This window comes from Vespula vulgaris, chromosome 1, assembly GCF_905475345.1.
Source record: "Vespula vulgaris chromosome 1, iyVesVulg1.1, whole genome shotgun sequence".
Lineage (NCBI taxonomy): Eukaryota > Metazoa > Arthropoda > Insecta > Hymenoptera > Vespidae > Vespula > Vespula vulgaris.
In genome coordinates, this window is record NC_066586.1 from 1,738,301 (window position 1) to 1,759,626 (window position 21,326).

Consider the following 21,326-nt stretch of genomic DNA (forward strand, 5'->3'; position numbering starts at 1 on the left):
CTATCACTGTTATTATTCAATTAATTATGTACAAAATGTGTGAGAAGCGTTTACAAATCAGTGACAGTGAACTTAATGTGATACTTATTTATACTTTTCATTTTCATTTAGTACCTCTGCGTACTTTCACGTACGTATATATTGCCATATATAGACATTTAAAAATGATCTAATATTAATGCCTAAATCTTTAAGTTTTAGTCAAAGATTCCTATATTCTTAAAAAAACACCTTTTTAAATATATTTCCTACGTCGATCTTGCTAAATAAGACTATATAAGTCTATAAGTGAATGTAAATCTAAATATAACAGAAGATTATATTTTATTGATATGAATGTAGTATTATTCGTGCAATGTTGAAATTTAATTAGGTATATAATGCTCTATTATAAATTAACTTTTTCTTTATGAGCTTTAAATACGTCTATAGAGTAGAAAAAAATTATTCATTTACGGTCTCTTATCAGCTTTAATACTATGTAAAATATTTCAATATTAATAAAATTGTCCCAGTAATCTTCAAAATCTATTCAAATCAATGTTTTACAATTAATCTTCAAATCGATGATTATATATATATATATATTTATTAACAAGTATATGAAACGGTAATATCTGAATAATTAGAAATAATTAATACTGTAGGATTGTTTAAATTTAAATTGTAAATTTCAATGTCGAAATAGTTGGTAGATAAAATTATTATTCTCGTATTCGTATATATTCATTAACAAGTATATAAAACGTTAATATCTGAATAATTACAATTAATTGATACGGTAGGACTGTTTAAATTCAAATTATAAATTTCGATGTCGAAACATTTCGTAGGTAAAATTATTTTCGTTTGTACAAATGGTTTTTTATTATATTTAATTAAGGATCTGTGATTAATCTTTTATAAGCACAACATATATAAGAATGTGTGTGAATTGAGTAAAATAAAAAAAAGTCACGTAGAATATGGTTCCTAAATAATAGTAACCAATAAAAGTATGATAAACTTTATGAGTACAGTAAAAAAATGATAAACTTTATGTAAGATAAACAAGTATGAGAACTTGAGTGATTTTAACATCTGTTGACTCAGTATTCTTTCGTATTCCGTCGAGTAAGCATCGTTGGATGTACCTACTGTATAAGCATTTATATATATAAATATGTATTAATATAAATTATAATTTTCAAGAATAACACACATACATATATGCAGCTTACACACTGTAAGATTTAATAAATCTATATTATTTGCAGTGCAATATATATCATATCTACATATATAAAAAATAGAAAAAATTGTTATATGTTTACACACGATTATAGGTTAGTTTTTGACCAAATGGTTTGTCCCTTTTCTTAGCTTTGTCATTCAAATAATAAATTAAAATTATTTTATTTTTAATGCGTCTTACGAGCAATGTACTCTTGTTTAAATATTAATTTATTATACTACGTGTACGTCTTGTTTTGTTATTGTTTAATTATATTAGAGTAATATATATATAAATTTTACATCAATTAAATAAACACAGTCATCGATTTTTTTTTTTTCTATTGGATTCTCTTCGTTCTTCGACAGAGCGTTTGTTAATAAAAAAATATATTTTTATATAATACTTATTTATATATCTTCATAGATTTACTCGCATGATGTGAAGAGAGAACTGATTTACCGACGGTAGAAACTTGGTCGGTCAAGAAGAAAAGATTATATTATGTATGCTCGGTAGTGCAGTTCTATGTGCATGCGTGCGCGCGCATGGGTAAGTATAGATCAATTATAATACGCTTTTATATATTGTTATTCTTTTATTTATTTAAAATCGATCATTTTTGATAATGTATTATAATCGATCATTTTTAAAAATGTAGATTGGCTTTTTTTTTTACGAAAGATCCAGTCTTTCTAATAATTAATTGTTTTGTTTAGAATATATAATATAGAAGCGGGCCAAAAGTTCTTAGGTGATTTTAAATATCAATTACATTTTCGATTTTTTTTTAGACTAATATTTCTTTCAGATTATAAAACCACAAGCAAAGAAAAAACTTTTACCCAATTTGTATTGCACGTTTTATTTTTATTTTTATTATATATTTATAAAATTATTAGTTAAAAAAATAATTTTTCTATTAATAATTTTCTATTAATTTCATTAACTAATATATAAAATTCGCTTCGTCAATTTTTGATCGATACCTTTGATCAAATATCCTATTTGGATATTTCTTTTTTAACGAACCTCGTTAAGGAAAGATTTTCTAACGTTGTAGTTTCATTCAAATATGAATGGAATTAACGTGTAAACGGCAAAAGGGTAATTACCAGTTATAACGGCGAGCGAGCATAATCTTAACTTTAAATTGGAAGATTGGCATGTTCTTGTAAAGGAAACTACATATTCTTACGGTGTGTACCTCGTAATAAATCGAGATACTGCGTTCTTATCTTTTGTAATATGTTATTAACCAGTCGTAAAAATTAGAAAAAAAAGAAAAAAAAGAAAAAGTAAAAAAGTCTCTCTCTCTCTCTCTCTCTCTATCTCTATCTCTATCACTACCTCTATCTTTATCTCTTTCTCCCTCGTTCCTTGTCTTCTTTTATTCTCTCATAAAATCGAAAGTTCAACATATACGTACATATGTACATACGTCAAACATTCGAAGCCTCGTTTACTTTCACATGTTCGAAACGATTATGTTAGATAAACGAGCGATAATCGTCAATTAACGCTTCATACGAGATGCGAGACTGGATTTCCTCTGGACGAATAAATGTCGTGCAAGAGAGTATCGAGCAATTTATATAGCTCACCATAAATTATGAATTTCCTTTTATCTATATCTTCAGAGATCTAACAAACAGTTTGCAACGATAATATATACGGAATAATCTATCGTTGCGAGCCGTTTTATTTTAATTTACATGTCATCGTCGTCCTCATTATCGTCATCACTGACATTTTCTAACGAGTGTCAAGCTGTGAAAGGTGAATTTTGATAAAAGGAAAAACAAAAAAATCAGAAGATTAACATTTATGTATTTGCAGTATATTTTTATCGATCCATTGAGATCATCATCTGTGTTACTTATTCGACCATCGATCAATGCATAAAATAGAAATTGGATCGTGTTCGATCAAAGAAAGAAATTCTATATAAATATAAGTATGTCATAGTATGAAAAATAATATAGTTTTTATTATTTATATCGATGTTCAAAGTTTAAAGAAACGTAGAAATACTCGATATATTTATATCAAAATTTATTACATATATACATATATTTCACAATAAATTAAAAATAGATTAATCTCGATTTGTTTCGCTATTTGTAAATCTATATTATATCGTATGGTGGATGTATCTGCGTGTATATGTGTGTGTGAAAAAATTTTGGTATACATATGTATATGAATAAAAATTATTTCAAAAAAATTTTTTTAAATATTAATATAAACTTTGTAAATTTAAGAAAAATTTCGATAAATACGAAAGAGAGAAAGAGTGAGATAGAGGTAGAGATAGAGATAGAAAGATAGACAGATAGACAGAGAAAGAGAGAGAGAAAGAGAGAGAGAAAGAGAAATAGGGAGAGAGAGAGAGAGAGAGAGAGAGAGAGAGAGAGAGAGAGAGAGAGAGAGAGAGAGAGAGAGAGGAAAAGAGCGTAGGCGTAATTCAGGACAACGTGTTATCTATATTTCAGAGTTCTCCCCACCCCTAGACTTAGTTATGTCATCAGTGACGTAGCATGGACCCAGCCTCCGAGTCCGGTATTGATTTCGTGACGTCACTAACACACGGATATCCCACGCACAAGCAGCAACGTCTCGGGATTATGTTTGCTTCGATCACGTGTATACAACTGCTACGTTAGTATTTTTACGATTTTTTTCTCTAATAATATCAATAGATTCGATATAATAAATCGATGTTTTATTTCGATTAATTTTATTTATTCGACATTGAATTTATCTGTTAATCATAATCCTGATAGCGTTTAATTAATTTTTCTTTTTCCTTTTTGTTTTTTGGAAGATTATTAACTAATCAAAATCAACATCTTAAATTATTTCAAATAATTATTAATATTAAATAGAGATTAATATATTTAAAAGAGAGAGAGAGAGAGAGAGAGAGAGAGAGAGAGAGAGAGAGAGAGAGAGAGAGATTAAATGTATATATGTATATATTAATATTAATAATTATTAAATAAAATGAAGTAATCGCATAATATTTCATCTACTTTATTATATTTATATATAATATCGATGTTCTTTCGATTACAATTAGGTCAAAAAATTTCGTATTAAATAATGTCAGTTCCGTATTTATAAAGAAGAATGATATTTAAGAAGTTATCTTAGGATAAGCACATATACATACATATATACATACACAGATACATACATACATACATACATACATACATACATACATACATACATACATACATACATACATACATACATACATACATACATACATACATACATACATACATACATACATACATACATACATACATACATACATACATACATACATACATACATACATACATACATACATACATACATACATACATACATACATACATACATACATACATACATACATACATACATACATACATACATACATACATACATACATACATACATACATACATACATACATACATACATACATACATACATACATACATACATACATACATACATACATGCATACATGCATATATAGATACATAGATACATATATACATATATACATATATACATACATACATAACGCCTTGACCTCGGACGACAATAGTTGAACGGCCGGCGGATGATGGAAATGTTGCTAATTATCTAATATCCTGCGTTAGCGACGTATTCTCTCTCTCTCTCTCTCTCTCTCTCTCTCTCTCTCTCTCTCTCTCTCTCTCTCTCTCTCTCTCTCTGTCTTTTTTTTTATCGTTCTCTTTCTCGATCTGTTTATAAGTAAGTCACTCGGAGAAAAACTCTCGAACGTTCCACTTGTTTGAGGAAATGCTATAAAGTATAAAGAACATGCTATCGTTGACATAATCGATTTATAATGAGTAAAAATAGAAGAAAAAAAAAAAGTCAAGATAATTATCGGTATATAAAACAAGTATCTACATTATCATAATTTTCTATGAAAAACATTTTTTCGTTTACATTATCAATTACGCAGTGATTAGAAATTGAAAAGAAGTCAAGATAATGATAAAAAAAGAAAAGAAATTCGTCTCAGAATAATAATAATACATCTCATAATAATTTATCTATTTTTAATACGATCATTCATTGATTATTGTAATCATAATTTGCAATCTTATCGTATTTTGCAATGAAGAACAATGCTATCGTCGACACGATCAATTCATAGTGAATAAAAATTGAAGATGAATCAAGAATAATTACAGATTGAATTCCTTTCGATTAATTCTATAATTTTTATAATAATTTTTCTATCTTTACTTTATTTATTCACACACGCATTGATTATTACAACAAAAGTATCTTTATTACCACAATTTTTAAAAAGGATCTAATCTATATTTTTTTCTTATTCAATTTTTACTCGAATTAATACTCATACGAATCTCCGAATGAATAGGAAAATAATTATCTAACTTCGTGATAAAGATCTTGTGCAGTCCCGTGTCACTCTATTTAATTCCAGGACATATCATGCGGGTATATACGGACTCAAAGAAAAGGGATATTCCGATTACGTCTAAGCTAGTATGTCGCAAGTGAAACCTCAACTGGTCTATCATGTGATTTATTCGTCTATCCGTTTGTCTATATTTAATCAGAACAATCATCAAACGTAATTACATAAATCTTTCTTACGTTTTTATATCTTAATATTTTTTAATTCGCTAAATAAATTTCGAGATAAATCTCCTATCACAATTTTTTATTTACGCAACAAATTTTTACATGTAATTTGTTTTCTGTTGTTAACACTTTTATTATACGATCTAATTAAATCTTCTAAATGTAAAATATTGAAATTTAATTCTTTCTTTTTATTGTTGTTAACATCTTTATCAAATGATCGAATCGTTTATTAAACAGAATTTCTAACGAATCTTAATATTTTCTGATATGAATTTTCACAAATTTTCTACTCTGATTTTTACCTTAATTTATTTTTTTTTTGTTCCTAACGTCGTACGATGAAGAATTTTGAAGTAACTAAGAAGGGTATTTCATCTGCCCTTTCTGTTAGTTTCTAAAGAAGGAACCGTACACCTGGCGAAGGTTTTAAGAGGGAAGAAAATCGAAGTCTACGTTTCTCTTTCTTTCTTTTCTTTTTTTTTTGTGCATGTGTATCCTCGTATGCTTCTTTATTCTACGACCCTCTTTTCGTTTTGAACCAATAGAAATCCTGCATGAAACCAGTTCCAGGTGTGCGTTTTCGCATCCTTTATATTATTCAACGACCTTCGAAGCAAATTTTCGGCAATGACTATAAGTGAAATATATGTATTGCAGTTCAAAAAATATTTTACAATATATTAATTATATGTAAAATTAAATTATTAAAATATCGAGATACAGACAAAAATAATTATAATTTTAATCAAATTATTAAAATATTTACAAATATAATCAATATATGACATATGACAGATTTGAACGTTTGTTAAAATATTAATTATAATTAATACTAAATATTAATTATTATATTAATTATTCGTCTATTTACAAGCTATTGTGTCATAAATTTAACGTTCAAGTTACGAAGGAAATATGATAGCTACTATTAAAGACGTTAAATCATTGATATATGACTGATATATGAATAATCAAGAAACAAGTAGAGAAACTGAAGTACAGAAAAGGCATGTAAAGAGACAGAGAGAGAGAGAGAGAGAGAGAGAGAGAGAGAGAGAGAGAGAGAGAGAGAGAGAGAGAGAGAGAGAGAGAGAGAGAAAGAGATAAATAGAAAGAGAGAGAGCGAGAGAGAACAAATGATTCAATTATGCAAGTTTTCAAACAATATCTTTGTACACAGACGATAACGTCGTTAAAAGTTTCACACTATTTTTCACAATTTCATGTAAAAATTGTTGATATCACTTCAAAAGTAATATTTATTTAATACAGTAGTACAAAAAAATTTTTCTAAATATAATTATAAAAATTATGTATAATAAAATTTGATTATTCTCCAAGAGAAATTTTTTCTTTTCTTTTTTTTTCAAAAATTATTCATTTAACAAATATTACAATCTCTGTTTTTCATTCAGAATCTGTATTGAAAAAAATAAAAAATGATCTAGCGTAATGTTTACCATTCGAGTATTGACATCATTAAAAAACTTGAAAAATCTTTAATAGGAAAAAAATTGATCTCCACGTTTTATTTCTGTATAGAAACTTAGAATATATTAGAAAGGCGATTGTCATAAAGAACACATTTATTTAATCGCTTTTTTTAAAGCGTGTATATCTATCTATCTATCTATCTATCTATCTATCTATCTATCTAATTGCAAATACAAAATACGTATCTTTATATAGATACATATATAACTAGGTACGTTGTTCGTTCTAATATTAATATTTACTAATTGTTATCTTTCTTTAAAGAGCTACGTAACTTTGGACGTTCTTTTCAATTTCCAGATTGTATGAATAAAAAATAAGTTAAAAAAGAACGAAAGCATAATTTTTATTTTTTCACTTATCGGTAAAAGTTGACGATTACGTTTTATGATGTCAAATTTCAAAGTATCGTTTTATTCCGAGAAAATTTCTCGTATTATGTTACGAATATATACATACATACATACATACATTTATAAATATACATATACATCAGTTGGTGATAACGAAAATGTAATGTTCGTTATGAAAATTTACGAGATATTTTTACACATACTCGTAAATTAAAATTATTCTTTTTTGTAATGAAGAGAACACAGACAAAAAAGTTAGTATATTTATTCTTAAAGAAATATTTGAATATATTTATATAATATTTATATTTTAATATTTATAAATATATTTTATATTTAAATATATTTATTTTTAAAGAAAGAAAATATTTATTTTATGTAATTGAAAATTATCAATATCTCAAATAATTTTATATTTATATTTATTTTTGATAAAAATAATTCTTTCATGTAATTAACCAAATTTTAATAATAATCCGTGAGAACAGATATATACGTCTTAATATATTTTATGATTTAAATTACTTTCATAATTGTCGATTAACATATACATATAGTTCATGTATAGATGTTTTATTTTATTGATTACTATTGCAAGGAAGCACCGCACGTAACTCAATGATGTTTTTCGATGAACTCGTTAACGACGATTCCACGTGGAACCGACGATAAAGGAAACTTGAAGTGAGTTTTTTTTCGTTGATTTATAACGATGTCACGAAGTTATAAAAGAAACCGGGAAGAAATGTTCTTGGAAACGTGATACACTTATACGAAGGTAATCATTGAAACATGATTTACACGTTTGAAATTTGTAGACGATGTTAAGAGAGAGAGAGAGAGACAATAATTATTTCAGTATATTAAAATATATTAAAAGAAATTTAAGATATAAATATTACGAGAAGAGCAAAATTTATAAAAACAACTAGATTATATATTTATATAACATAAAATGTCGTAATGCGTCTTGAGAAGTCGTACGATAAAATTTCGCGTAAACGATTTTTATGAAATGCTCGAAACATTTTTATCGATTGATAAATCTAATGTTCAATCTTAAAAAAAAAAAACTAATTAGCATCTTATTAATCAGCATCTGATAAATCTATTGTTAATTCTAATCATATAAAAATATGCCCAATTCGCAGCACACTGCAAAGGAATACTTATAAATATGATGCAATTAATCAAATTTTGATTCATTTGAATTATAATTATATGAGAAAGATTTTGATTAACAATATTTTCATCCAGGAACAATGAGATTGATTCATATAACGATTCGAACGATTAATAAAATTACTTTTGTAACATGAATTACGTCAAAGTATCGATCGACGACCGATGTGACGACTGACTGCCGTCTCCTTTAAATCGATTCTACGTGCTCGTTGTACGTTTTTACCGTAATCGATCGTTGTGTCGGACGAAACTGATTACGTCTAAATCAATCGTATCGCGTATCTTGACTATTTGATTCTTCGACCGTCCTCGAAAGTTAATAATAATAATAAACTAATGTATGCAAACGTTCAATGAACGTTTAGATCGTATTTGTTTCTTGTATACGTTACGAATTATTGATTACGTCATTGTTTCGGTATATGTATATATATGAGAAATAAGATCGAAGAGATATTAAAGAAGAAGAAAAAGAAGATAATAATAGTAGTAATAAATAAATTAGCTATCATAAGATTATTACATCTTACGTAACGTATAGTAATATATATATGCAATAACAAATAAATTTGACAACGTATCATTAAATCTGCATTAACGAAAAATGTGATTAAAGATTAACGTATATTACATTTTCTTACTATAGAATCGATAACGAAGCTGGTCTTGTCCGTCTTCTTCCTCGTAGATCGGGCGACTGAGAGTGACGATGTATATAATGATCCATACCGCAGGATCTCCCTCTCGTTCTCCCTCTCTCCTTCTTTCTCTCTCTCGATAACAAAGCCGGATACTTCTATCACCTTTTCCGTATATCAACAACCGAATAGGACTAACAATATATGTGTATAACGAAGTTGTATTTAACAAGGACGAAGACGAAGAGCAAAAGAGAAAGAGAAAGAAAGAGAGAGAAAGAGTGAGAGAGAGAGAGAGAGAGAGAGAGAGAGAGAGAGAGAGAGAGAGAGAGAGAAGTACAATAACTTCCCTTAGAAAACAAAAATCAACTAACGATCGTCGACAGATAGTTTATTATTACATATATACTAATCTCAACTAATATTATACTAACATTACAAACTACGTTTTAATCATAAAGTAATAATAAATTCGTTAACGTGTAATTAAATGCCTCAAATTAACAAAAATACATTATTATCGTATATCTATAACCTTTATAGATCAACCGAGAACTATACTTTCACGATATACATACATACGTACATACATACATACATACATAAGGAAACAAGAAATTCGTTTTAACAATATTACGTTTAACAAACTTACGTATTCATCCCCCCACCTAAGGGAGGAACGACTCTTTTGTTACTAACATACGTTTAAGTTCGAAAGTGTCATGCGCCAACTCCGGTGTCTATATAATATACACATATACCTACACATGCGCAGAAACGTTAGTTATATAGCAAAGAGAGGGTAATACCTAAACGCGGAACGGCAGCAGCCTCGTTCGGAGAGAAACGCAAAGACGGATCACTCAGAGCTCGACCACCGTGTCGCGCATAGCTTCCCTGTCTCCGTCTAATCGTGTTGTTTCTCTATCTCTCTCCTTTTCTCCTTCCTATCTCATTCACTCTTTCTCTCTGTTTCCTTTTTTTCCTTTATCTCTTTTTCTTTCTCTCTCTTTCCCTCTCTCTCTTTTTTTCATTCTTTCTATCTAACTATTTTACTCTTATTTTTTTCTGTCATTCATCATCTTCGTCGTTATCACGAAACGAGACGATCGAGACAGAGGGAAGTGCGTCGATTATCTAGTGTGTATGTGCGTGTGTGAAATATGATCCTTTATCAAGGATTTCGACGTACTTAGGATCTAAAGGGATCTAAACTATCGTCCACGACCCAATCCGCATCGAGAAAATTGTAATATCGCTCGAGGGATTGCAAGTGACATTTTATAAGGGGTAAGTTTCTTTATTATTCAATCAGTTTCTTTTTGTTTTTTCGTTTCTCTTTTTTTTATGTTTGTACGTCTTACTGTAATGTTCATGGAAATTTTTGAATATAAATATGTATTATATAAATATATATGTATATATATATTATACGTATTATATGTTATATCGTATAATTATAATCGTACAATTCTATCGTATTATTTATCGTACATTATAATCGGAGAAACGGAAGGTAAATAATCATTGGCCTGTACTTCTTTTATTTCTTTTTTTATTTTTGTGTGTCATTCTTTGAGATTCTTAGACAAATTTTCGGAATATGAATATGTATTATAATTATATCATTCATACATACATACGCACGCACACATATCTATATATACAAAAGAAATGATCATAGAATATATTTTTGGTTATCTCGAATTATTCTTCAGTGTTTTCTACTTGCGTCAGCGTGCATGAATGCGCGCGCGTGCGCGAGTACGCCAGCACGTTACCTTTCGGTTTTTATATCAAGAGATTCTTGAATGAAAATCTACGTGTATCGAATCGTAAATAGATTAAATGTGTTTACGTGATTTAGAAATGTCTTAGGAATTTGTTAAAAGTGTATTCTCTCGGGATTCGTTCGACAACAATTTTTTTTCGTGAGCATCGAAACAAGCAGTATGGCCGCCCTTCCGAGTGCTTTAAGAAGAATACGTTTTCGTATCGAAGTGCTTACTTACGAATGAAAGTTTCTTCTCTTTTTTCTTTCTCGACTCTCTCTTTCTCTTTTCAGTTTCTTCATTGAGATTATATTTTTTTTCTTATCTGCGAAATCGTGTTTCATGCAAATCGAGAGAACGAAGACGATGCATTCAAAGTCGTCGTCGTCGTCATCGTAATCATAAATTATTATTCGTTCAGGCAGCTGGTATTTATTTTCTTCGATAAAAGGAAGAATTAATCCGTATGTACTGCGATTTTCATGAGCATTCAATCGTACTTTATACGATCGTAATAAAAATCATGTGAAAATAAGAAAGATAAATAGAGAGAGAAAGAGACAGAGACAGAGACAGAGAGAGAGAGAGAGAGAGAGAGAGAGAGAGAGCGAAAAGAAGAGAAAGAAACAAAGATAGAAAAAAAAGTTAGAACTTTCGACTCAGTTATTATCGCATTTTTTTTTTTATCTTTTTATATTCTTCTAATATTCATACTATATATATATGATGTGAAATATGATAAGCACGTGGCGAATTCGTCGTTAATGGTTCGAGAATTATGCTAATTCTTGGCAAAACAGATAAAGTAGGAGACAAAGAAAGAGGGAAAAAGAGAGAAAAAGAAAAAGAGAAAGAGATTACAAAATTACAAATTATTTTTGACGTCAAATATGAGAAAAGATAAATTTGCTTCTCGTTTAAATATACATGATAAGTATGCATATATCTACGCATATATATAATATATTTATTATAAATGTGTATATACAGCACAGCATATATATATATATATATATATATATATATATGTATATATATACTATGATAATTTCGGGAGTGATAACCCACTTTTTCTTAATGCTTCAGTATATTGTCAATTTAAATGGTATCCAAAGAAGAAAAATATATGTTTATAAAGGTAAATAAATGAAAAATTGTAATATCAAGATTAAACTAAAAAGTAATTTAAGACTTTTGTACAAAAAAAAAGAGAAAAAAAAAGAAATTATTTCCCATGCGAAAGGCCATCTCATCCATATTGTTCGAGTGAGATTTCTCATGATTCAAGGTATGATGGCCCTGTAGTAGAGAGAAAAAAGATTTTGCACATAATAGAAAAAAAAAAAAATCATTTCTTCTTTTTTCATAAAATTTTTCTACAAAAATCATATAAATCCATAAATGTTAAACATCTTTTTTAAAATCACTTATTGTATCTAGCACATCGAATTCATCTTTTTCGTATTGTTTCGATATATGGCTGTACTGTTCCCTACATTCGACGCATTCAGCATCATCATTTTCTTCAAAACCTTCTTCGATTAGAAAATCTGACAAAAATTTCATTTATATTCACGTTTACGTTTGTCTAAATTTTTTGCTCGTTTTGTTACTTTAGCGTTACTCGAAACAGTTTGCATTTACATTTTTTAATTCGTTGAACTATATCTGACAACACATTGCGGATTGGATTAATTTTATTTAACATTGTATCTGGCGTGTCTATCATGGGAATCTTTTTATTAATTGCTACCAGATGAAAAAGATTCTGGTTCATTATCTCTGTTATGTTCTGTTACATGAGGCACATGTTCTTTTGATCGTTGTTTTTCAATTAAGAAAACGCATAATATACCTTCGTCATTAAAAATGATTAAAAATTCACGATCTCTATAAGCAGTCGGTTTTACATCGTAAGAACGTAACAACGTATAATTTTACGGTGGGGCCAGTTATTCTCGAAAAAATTGAACCATCTATAAGTACAAATAACTTGTCTAATTTTTTAATTGAAAACAAACAAGAAAAGTGTTATTTATGAGTTTTCTTAATAATTATCAGTCCTTTCACTTAAAATATTTGTGAAATCTATTATATAGAAGTGTATCTATTAAATATAGAATCGAGTTGTCTGAACCGCAAGGCCGTCTTACCCGGAATTACCCTATATGTGAATATAAGATATATGAATACGTGATAAGAAGATTTATGTTCTTGAAATATCTCATATGGAAATATATGTACAATAGTATTTACGTAAGTTAGGTCTTAAACAATTTGATTAAACGTATCTTTTTTTTCTTTTCTATATACATATTTATATATATACATACATAAATATGTGTATAGAAATGTATATTTACACATATATACATATGGGTTCATTGATCTCTTTATCATTGTTTTAAAATCGTTAATAAATGAATCGCGAAAGTGAACTTATTCGTTAGTACGAAAAGCAGGTTCGGAAAATCCGGTCGGCGACCCACGTGGCCTATTGATTTTCTTGGTCGCCACGCCACGCCACACCACTCCACTCCACTTCACTGTTCTCGGTGGTGGAAACTGGCCTCTTCGACTTCACTTAATGTCTCGCGAATATCACGTTCCTTTCCTGGTATTCATTCCTTCCTACGACGAAGATTTAATCAAGAAAGAAGAAAGACAAAAAAAAATAAAATAAATATAAAAAATAAAATAAAATGATAAAAAAGTAAAAAGTAAAAATATTCGAAGCAAATTTTATTACGAATTTTATTACGGATTATTTGAATCGTATGATTATGAAAGTGGTTTGATGGTAAATTGAAAATTATAAAAAAAAAGAGGATTATTCGTTCAGCGAGTATGGCATATATGATGTAATTATACGAATTATGCATTAAACGAATTTTTCTTTTTTTTTTTTTTTATATTTTTGACTCATTCTTAGACTATTTTTATAATCATCGGTTCATTTACATACGTACGTATAATAGGTTTTCGTCTCATTTGATTCCGTCGTATCATATATATTTGTCTCTTTCTATTACGCACGAGAAAATGTGTGAAATAATGCTTGAAATCGAATTGAATATTTTTACGAATAGATTAAATTAAGAAATATAAGAAATTATAATAATAATAGGTGAAAGGAGATAATCAAGACGATTCGATTATTTCGACAAATTTGGTATTAGAGCAAATTGTAATGAATTATTTCTATATAACAGGTGTCTCATTTAGTTTCATCATGTCAATATATATTTGTATCGTTTCTTAATTTCTAATATACATAAAGATATATATGTCTAAAAAAAATGTATAGTTTGATCTCTCTTTCTTCTTTCTTTTTTTTTATCTATGATTTGTTCGTTTGAAATTCGTCGAATCAAATGTTATTCTAAGTATCAGACAATCCACTCGCAAACAGATCGATGACAGCGTGTCTTTGCTCTTTTCGTGAGTACCTTAAGTACAGTTCATGTCGTACGTGGGTCGTTGGCGCTGATGTTAGCCTAAGATCAATAAAAGTGATGTAACATTTGAAGGGAGTTTCGTATGCTGTCCATTCCATCCATGATTGAAAATTGAAATACCCTTTGAGACATACCAAGAGATTATATTTAGTTATCGTGAGAAAAAACAAGGACGTTGAAACGATTTATATATACGATAATCTGTAACATTATAATTTATCATGAAATTTTTTCCTATTGTATTTTCAAAGGATAGTAATGTTCGATATCACGAAAAAGATATTTTAAAGATTTTCGTTATAATTCTGAGAACACTGTTTAATAATTTTAACAATTTTAATATTTTAATTGATATATCTTTGCATATAACGCGCATATAGTCTTTGAGATAATTATTCCATAATACATAATTCGTACACCTTCGTAATTTTATTCCACACATGGATAGTTTGTTATTTGTGTGAGTTCTTGAGAAGACACGTGGTCGATATTGGAGCACAGTAAGGAGAAAGTAAAAAGAAAATAAAAAAATAAAAATATAAAAAAGAAAAGTCACGGACGTGTTGTATACAATGAAAATCGATAGGTCGTTCGACGAAGGGTTTTATTATATTACACATATCTATAAATAAATAAGTACACAGATATATATATATATATATATATATATATATATATATATATATACATATACACACATACATATGTAAATGACATTTGCACACAATAACAAAAATCTTTGTATGTTCCTTTACCTATCTAATATTATATATATGAAATAAGATAGAGAAGTATACGCACGTTTCACGCACACTAATGTATGATCACGTAAGCGTGGTGAAACTAAATAAGAGAGAGAGAGAGAGGGAAAGAACGGAAGAGTGAGAAAGAGAGTGAGAAAGAGAGAGAGAGAGAGAGAGAGAGAGAGAGATTCAAAGAAGCAGTACCAGTGCCAGACTGACGCATTAGGACTACGAATTAGGGAGCGTCAAACTCGTCTTTTCCCATGACGAAAGCCCTGCCGTAAAATCGTTACAACTTTTTGAAACTCTTGAAAACAATTTTGATATTTTTTAAATGTTTGTGAGTGTATTAGTAACACTTTATAATATTACTTTGAAATGATATATTTATGATCTATTTCTTTTTGTTATTAAATTAATAGTTTACATAAAAATTTGTTACATATAAATTATAGTTAATATATTTCTATTGTACTATATACATATATATATATATATATTATTTTTTATATAGTAATTTAGTATATAAAAGTATAGTATAATATAGTGTAATTATACTGATAAATATATTTATATATATAAAAAAATAATACTATATTATACTAAGCTCGTTACCATAATAAGTTTCTATATAAAATAATCTTTATGTTGTACTATATTATACTATACTAAATTGTATACAATATAGATGTATTTATCAATATAATTATATTATATAACGCATAAAGTACTATATATATATGTATGTGCATATATATACAAAATTTATACTATAAGTTTCCCATTATATAATTTCTTATTCAAACATAAAAAAAAATTGGTTTGAAGGTTAATGATTGTGCAACTTGAAAACTACATATATTTATAATACAGATATAGACGTTCATCAATTTCATTCGAGTAAATCAAACAAGTCGAATATAGAATTCAGAAAAAAGAAAAAGAAGAATAATCTCCCTTTATTTATTTGATTAAACGCTTATCATACATTTGCAACAAATTATACCGTAGCACATAATTCATTTATCTCTTCTTTTGATTCGCATTACTCGCAGATACATTCAAGAAAAAAAGTATTATCTCTTTGGATTTTTGAATTTGATGTATTGACACAAAAATGAAAACATTTAGGGACATAAATATAGAGATCCATTATATATAATACGATAAATTTCATATATGATAAAATCCTTTTATATAAATGATCTATAAATAGATCTATATAAGATGTGCCATATTATATAGCTCTACATTTATATTATCGATATTTTCTTTCATTTCTTTCGATTGTCGAATTATATATCTATATAATATTAACGGAATATAAATCCACATAATGTAGATCTATATAAAATGTATTTCTCTTATTTTGTATATATTATTTATAGATCTTTTATATAAAACCATATATATATAGATATAGATAATTTTTCTTTCTTTTTTTTATATTATCGATTCCCGAAGTGACCTCTTCGATTTGATATACATATGTAATATGCGCATACATACACGAAGTATTTCACGAACACGTTCTACTGTATACGCTTAAGTGAATAAGAACGAGAGAGAGAGAGAGAGAGAGAGAGAGAGAGAGAGAGAGAGAGAGAGAGAGAGAGAGAGAGAGAGAGAGAGAGAGAGAAAGTATAAAAGAAAGAAAGAGACACAAACTCGCAATCTTTCTTTTGTGTGTCTCGTTTTCTCTGAATAAGTTCTCACTAACACTATACAACGATTCTCTCCCATTTATCCTTATTTTCTTCCTCTCGTTTAAGATTCTCTCTTCTCACTACTGTCTCTCTTTCAAACGTTAATACGATACTCGGCATCGAGCTACAACCAGCTGACGCTGGACTTTCTACCTTTTTCTTCTTCCACCTAACAAAAAAGTTCTTGATTTATATATAAAAAATTAGAAAGTTTATAAAACACATACAAGGAGGATAATAGTTCACTAGGATGGTCTTATTACGAAGTGAAAATTGTACGAGAATTCTTTGTACCTATGGCACCTTTGGTAGGTAACATATATATACTTTTATACATACATAAATTAAAAGTTTATAAGAAATTAAGAAATGTTAGTTTACTATGTAGGATTGTTTTATTATGAAGTGAAAATTGTGCGAAAATTCTTAACACGTTTGATAACTTTAACAAATAGATACATGTATACATATACATATATGTATCACTACGTTTATTACTATTAAAAAAATGTTTTTCCTTGTTTCTGTCTTTATTTTCATTCAAATCAGCTGTTTTATCAGCAACTACGCATACGTACATGTATGTATTTAAACAACGTTTGCTTACGTACGTTCAACATAAACTTAATATATCAATATTATTTATCTATTTTTCATTATCACTGTCTTTAGAAAAACTTCATTTTGATAAGAAATATGTATAAATATTCTTAACTGTCAATATCATTTTTGAATTTATAATTATCACGTACATATTTGTATACATAATTATTTGACATATTCATTTGCAATGTATTTCGATCGATAATAAATCGAATTCTCGAACGATTTATATTCTCAGTGATATATGTGTGATATTGATTATAGGAAAGAAAAAAGAAAAGAAAAAAACAACAAAGAAATAGTTGATGAAATGATCGAATAGTCGATCGATCAAATCGATAATTAAAGTTGTTTCTTATTACTTCTGTGTTTTGTCATATGTAATTTGCTTCCTTTTTCTTTTTCTTTTAAATTTAAAAAAAGTACAATATATATTATAAATATACAAAAAAAAAAAAAGAATATAGAAAAAGAAAAGAAAATGTCATTTCAAATAAGATTACAAAACTCACAAAATATTTGAATAATTTTTATGGTAAAACCGGTATCAACTATGAATCAAACGCATTTATTACTCTATCATTTTCGAAAATATATTTCAACTTTCACAGTCTTGTAACTCACGATTACTTACTCAATGTTAACTTGTAAGATAATTAACGAATCGATCTATAATTATTTAGTCGGTGATTGCAACTGAACGTTCACAAAGTAAAATCAATGTATATATCGTGGCGATTGTAACAGTATATAAGTAACAACATATAAGTACATATATACATAGTTATTACCTTCTCTCTTATAAAATCAAGGTAGACTTCGATTACGATTTGATAGTTGATTTTTTGTTATTAATTCACGTAATCAAACGAGAATGGAATTTATAGTATTTTCATAACAGCGATACATGCATTTGTAATATATATATATATATATATATATATATATATATATATATATATACACACATACATATGTAAATATATACATACATACATACATACATATATATACGTGTGTACGTATATACTATATAGTTTATATATTGGAAGTGACCGTTGAGTTTAATAATTAAGTTAGAACAGGTTTCTCATAAATTAATTTCAGTATGAGTTCGTCGACTCATAGAAAGGTGTGTACTCTCAATCGGTAATTCGATTGGTCGAAATGTCGTATATAATAGTGATTCGTTTTTCTTCTTTTTTTTTATTCACTTAATTTTATCAATAAAATTTGTAAATTACGTTTTCATTAGATTTTATAACTTTTCTTATTAACATTTTTTTCTCTCTTTTTTTTTATATATATACAAAATGACTCATATATATAACTTTACAAACCTGTCTCTTAAACAGCTTCGATTAAAAAAATGATTAAAGTTAATAATGACACGTTTAAATACGAGGTTAAATGTTATTAGAATAACATTAGAGATAATTTGCATTTATTTTCGAAATTGGATAAATATCGATATATATTATTTTTCAATGTAATAGTAGTATTAATTTGTATGTTAGGCGAGGATGAAACGAATTTGAATTTTTTCAAGCGCAGAGATATTTCTCATTTATTTTCAAGGATATATATATATATATATATATACACATTTTATTTTTCAATATAGTAATAGTAATAGCAATAGTAGTAGTAATTTGTAATTAATTCGATGTCGAAAACAGGGACTATTGAAATAAAAGCTTGTAGATATTAGGTATGCTTTCTAGAGAATATACCGGTTATAGTTAATTTCTCGTGAGAGAAATAAATAAAGAGAGAGAGAGAGAGAGAGAGAAAAGAAAGATAAAGATACATTATTCAAAAGAATGATAGAAATTTCTTGGAGGAAAATTCAAGAGAAGCTGTGTGACGTTCACGCCAAATATATATTCTCTCGTCTTTTATTGAAACAGTTGAGAGAGAAAGAACAAGAGAGGGAAAGAGAAAGAGAGAGGAAAAGAATGAGAAGAAAAGTCGATGAGTGTGATAATGAGACACGTATACGTAAACGCTAGAGCGCATAAAAGAGCGCCTCTAGAAATCTTGGAAGTTGCATCGAACAAATGAGAAAAAAAAAAAGTGGAAAAACATAAACTCTACGTGTCTATTTAGAATTATCTTTCTTTTCTTTTTCTTTTGTTTGTTAGCAAAATGAAAGAACAAACGAACAATTTTAATTACGAAGTTTTGGAGTTATAGCGTTAAAGTTAGTTAGTTAATTCTTTTTATAATACTTGTAATTTTATTAAGATTCTTTGAATTTTATTAAAAAAACTTTAAGAAGATAGTATACTAACGATTCGAATTAGAAAATTTTTCAAATGAAATTTTTTTACTGTCATATATATCTGTTATCATTCTGATAGAGTGATTTGAAGTATCACTCTATTCATTTTATTTACATATAACGTAATTGAAATCTTTCGTCTTTTTTGGTAGACAAAATTAGAATTACGAAGAAACTAGGAAATAGAAAATGAGAAATTAAATAATTTTTTAAGCCGGATCATACACGTAATGATTAAGCTAAGTATTACTTCGTTAATAACTAACCGACTATCTTTCACCATACGTAAACTGATTGTATAATAATGAACTTTTTAAATGAAAACGAGTAGTTCTCAAGGTCGTTCGAGCTCATATCACACAATGCTCATTAGAAACGATAAATATCAAATTGCACATAGCGATAATTTTTTACTCTCGTTCGTTTAATAGCTTTTTAAATGAACTCGTAATTACTTTGTCCTCGATTGATAATTAAAAAAATAAATAACATATTGTTTACACAGGTATATATATATATATATGTAGGTGGATAAAAGCTTACATACGTTTATTTTTCAGTGAACATGTCGAAGTCAGGAAGCATCAAAGATGGTGAAAAGGGTCCATACGACCCAGTGCCAACCAATAATGACACAGGAGGAGACGAAATTAAACTTGAAGCAAAAATGTCTCTTCTCAATGGTGTTACCGTCATCGTTGGTTCGATCATCGGTTCTGGCATCTTTGTCAGTCCAACCGGTGTTTTAAAACATACTGGAAGTGTTAATGCTAGCCTTTTAGTATGGACTGCTTCAGGAATTTTTTCCATGGTAAGTTATTTGAAACAACATTTACTAAAAGAAAAGAAAACAAAACAAAATATTATACACGTACTTTTCAAAATATATCATTTATAAATATATTAGATATAATCCAAGAAAAATTTTTTACCTATTTCCAACAATACTATTTTAATTATTAATACAGTAGAGTATAGTACTACTATTAATAGTAGTAATAGTATATACATTACTAATATATTAGTATATTTATGAATACTGTTTTATTATGAATATAATTTTTTGTAAAATTCAATCATAAATTATAAAAACGAAGAAACTTATTTAAACCAACTTATTGCAAAGATCAAATGGTCTTTTCTTTAATTTTTATTTATATATTCACATGTTACACATTTATATTAATCTCTTTGTCCGATCTTTCAATCTCTTATCAATGATAGTAT

The 21,326-nt window shown here is 27.7% G+C and overlaps 1 protein-coding gene across 2 annotated transcripts in view; it reads left to right on the plus strand.

Moving 5' to 3' along the window:
* The first annotated feature begins 10,366 nt into the window (after positions 1 to 10,366).
* LOC127063648 (Y+L amino acid transporter 2) overlaps positions 10,367 to 21,326 on the plus strand; it is a 29,162-nt gene continuing 18,202 nt past the window's right edge. For both annotated transcript variants that reach the window (XM_050993648.1, XM_050993641.1), the window contains exons 1-2: positions 10,367 to 10,823; positions 20,660 to 20,910. In XM_050993648.1, the coding sequence (XP_050849605.1) occupies positions 20,665 to 20,910 (246 nt within the window). In that variant the 5' untranslated portion in view covers positions 10,367 to 10,823; positions 20,660 to 20,664. The remainder of the gene's footprint in view (positions 10,824 to 20,659; positions 20,911 to 21,326) is intronic.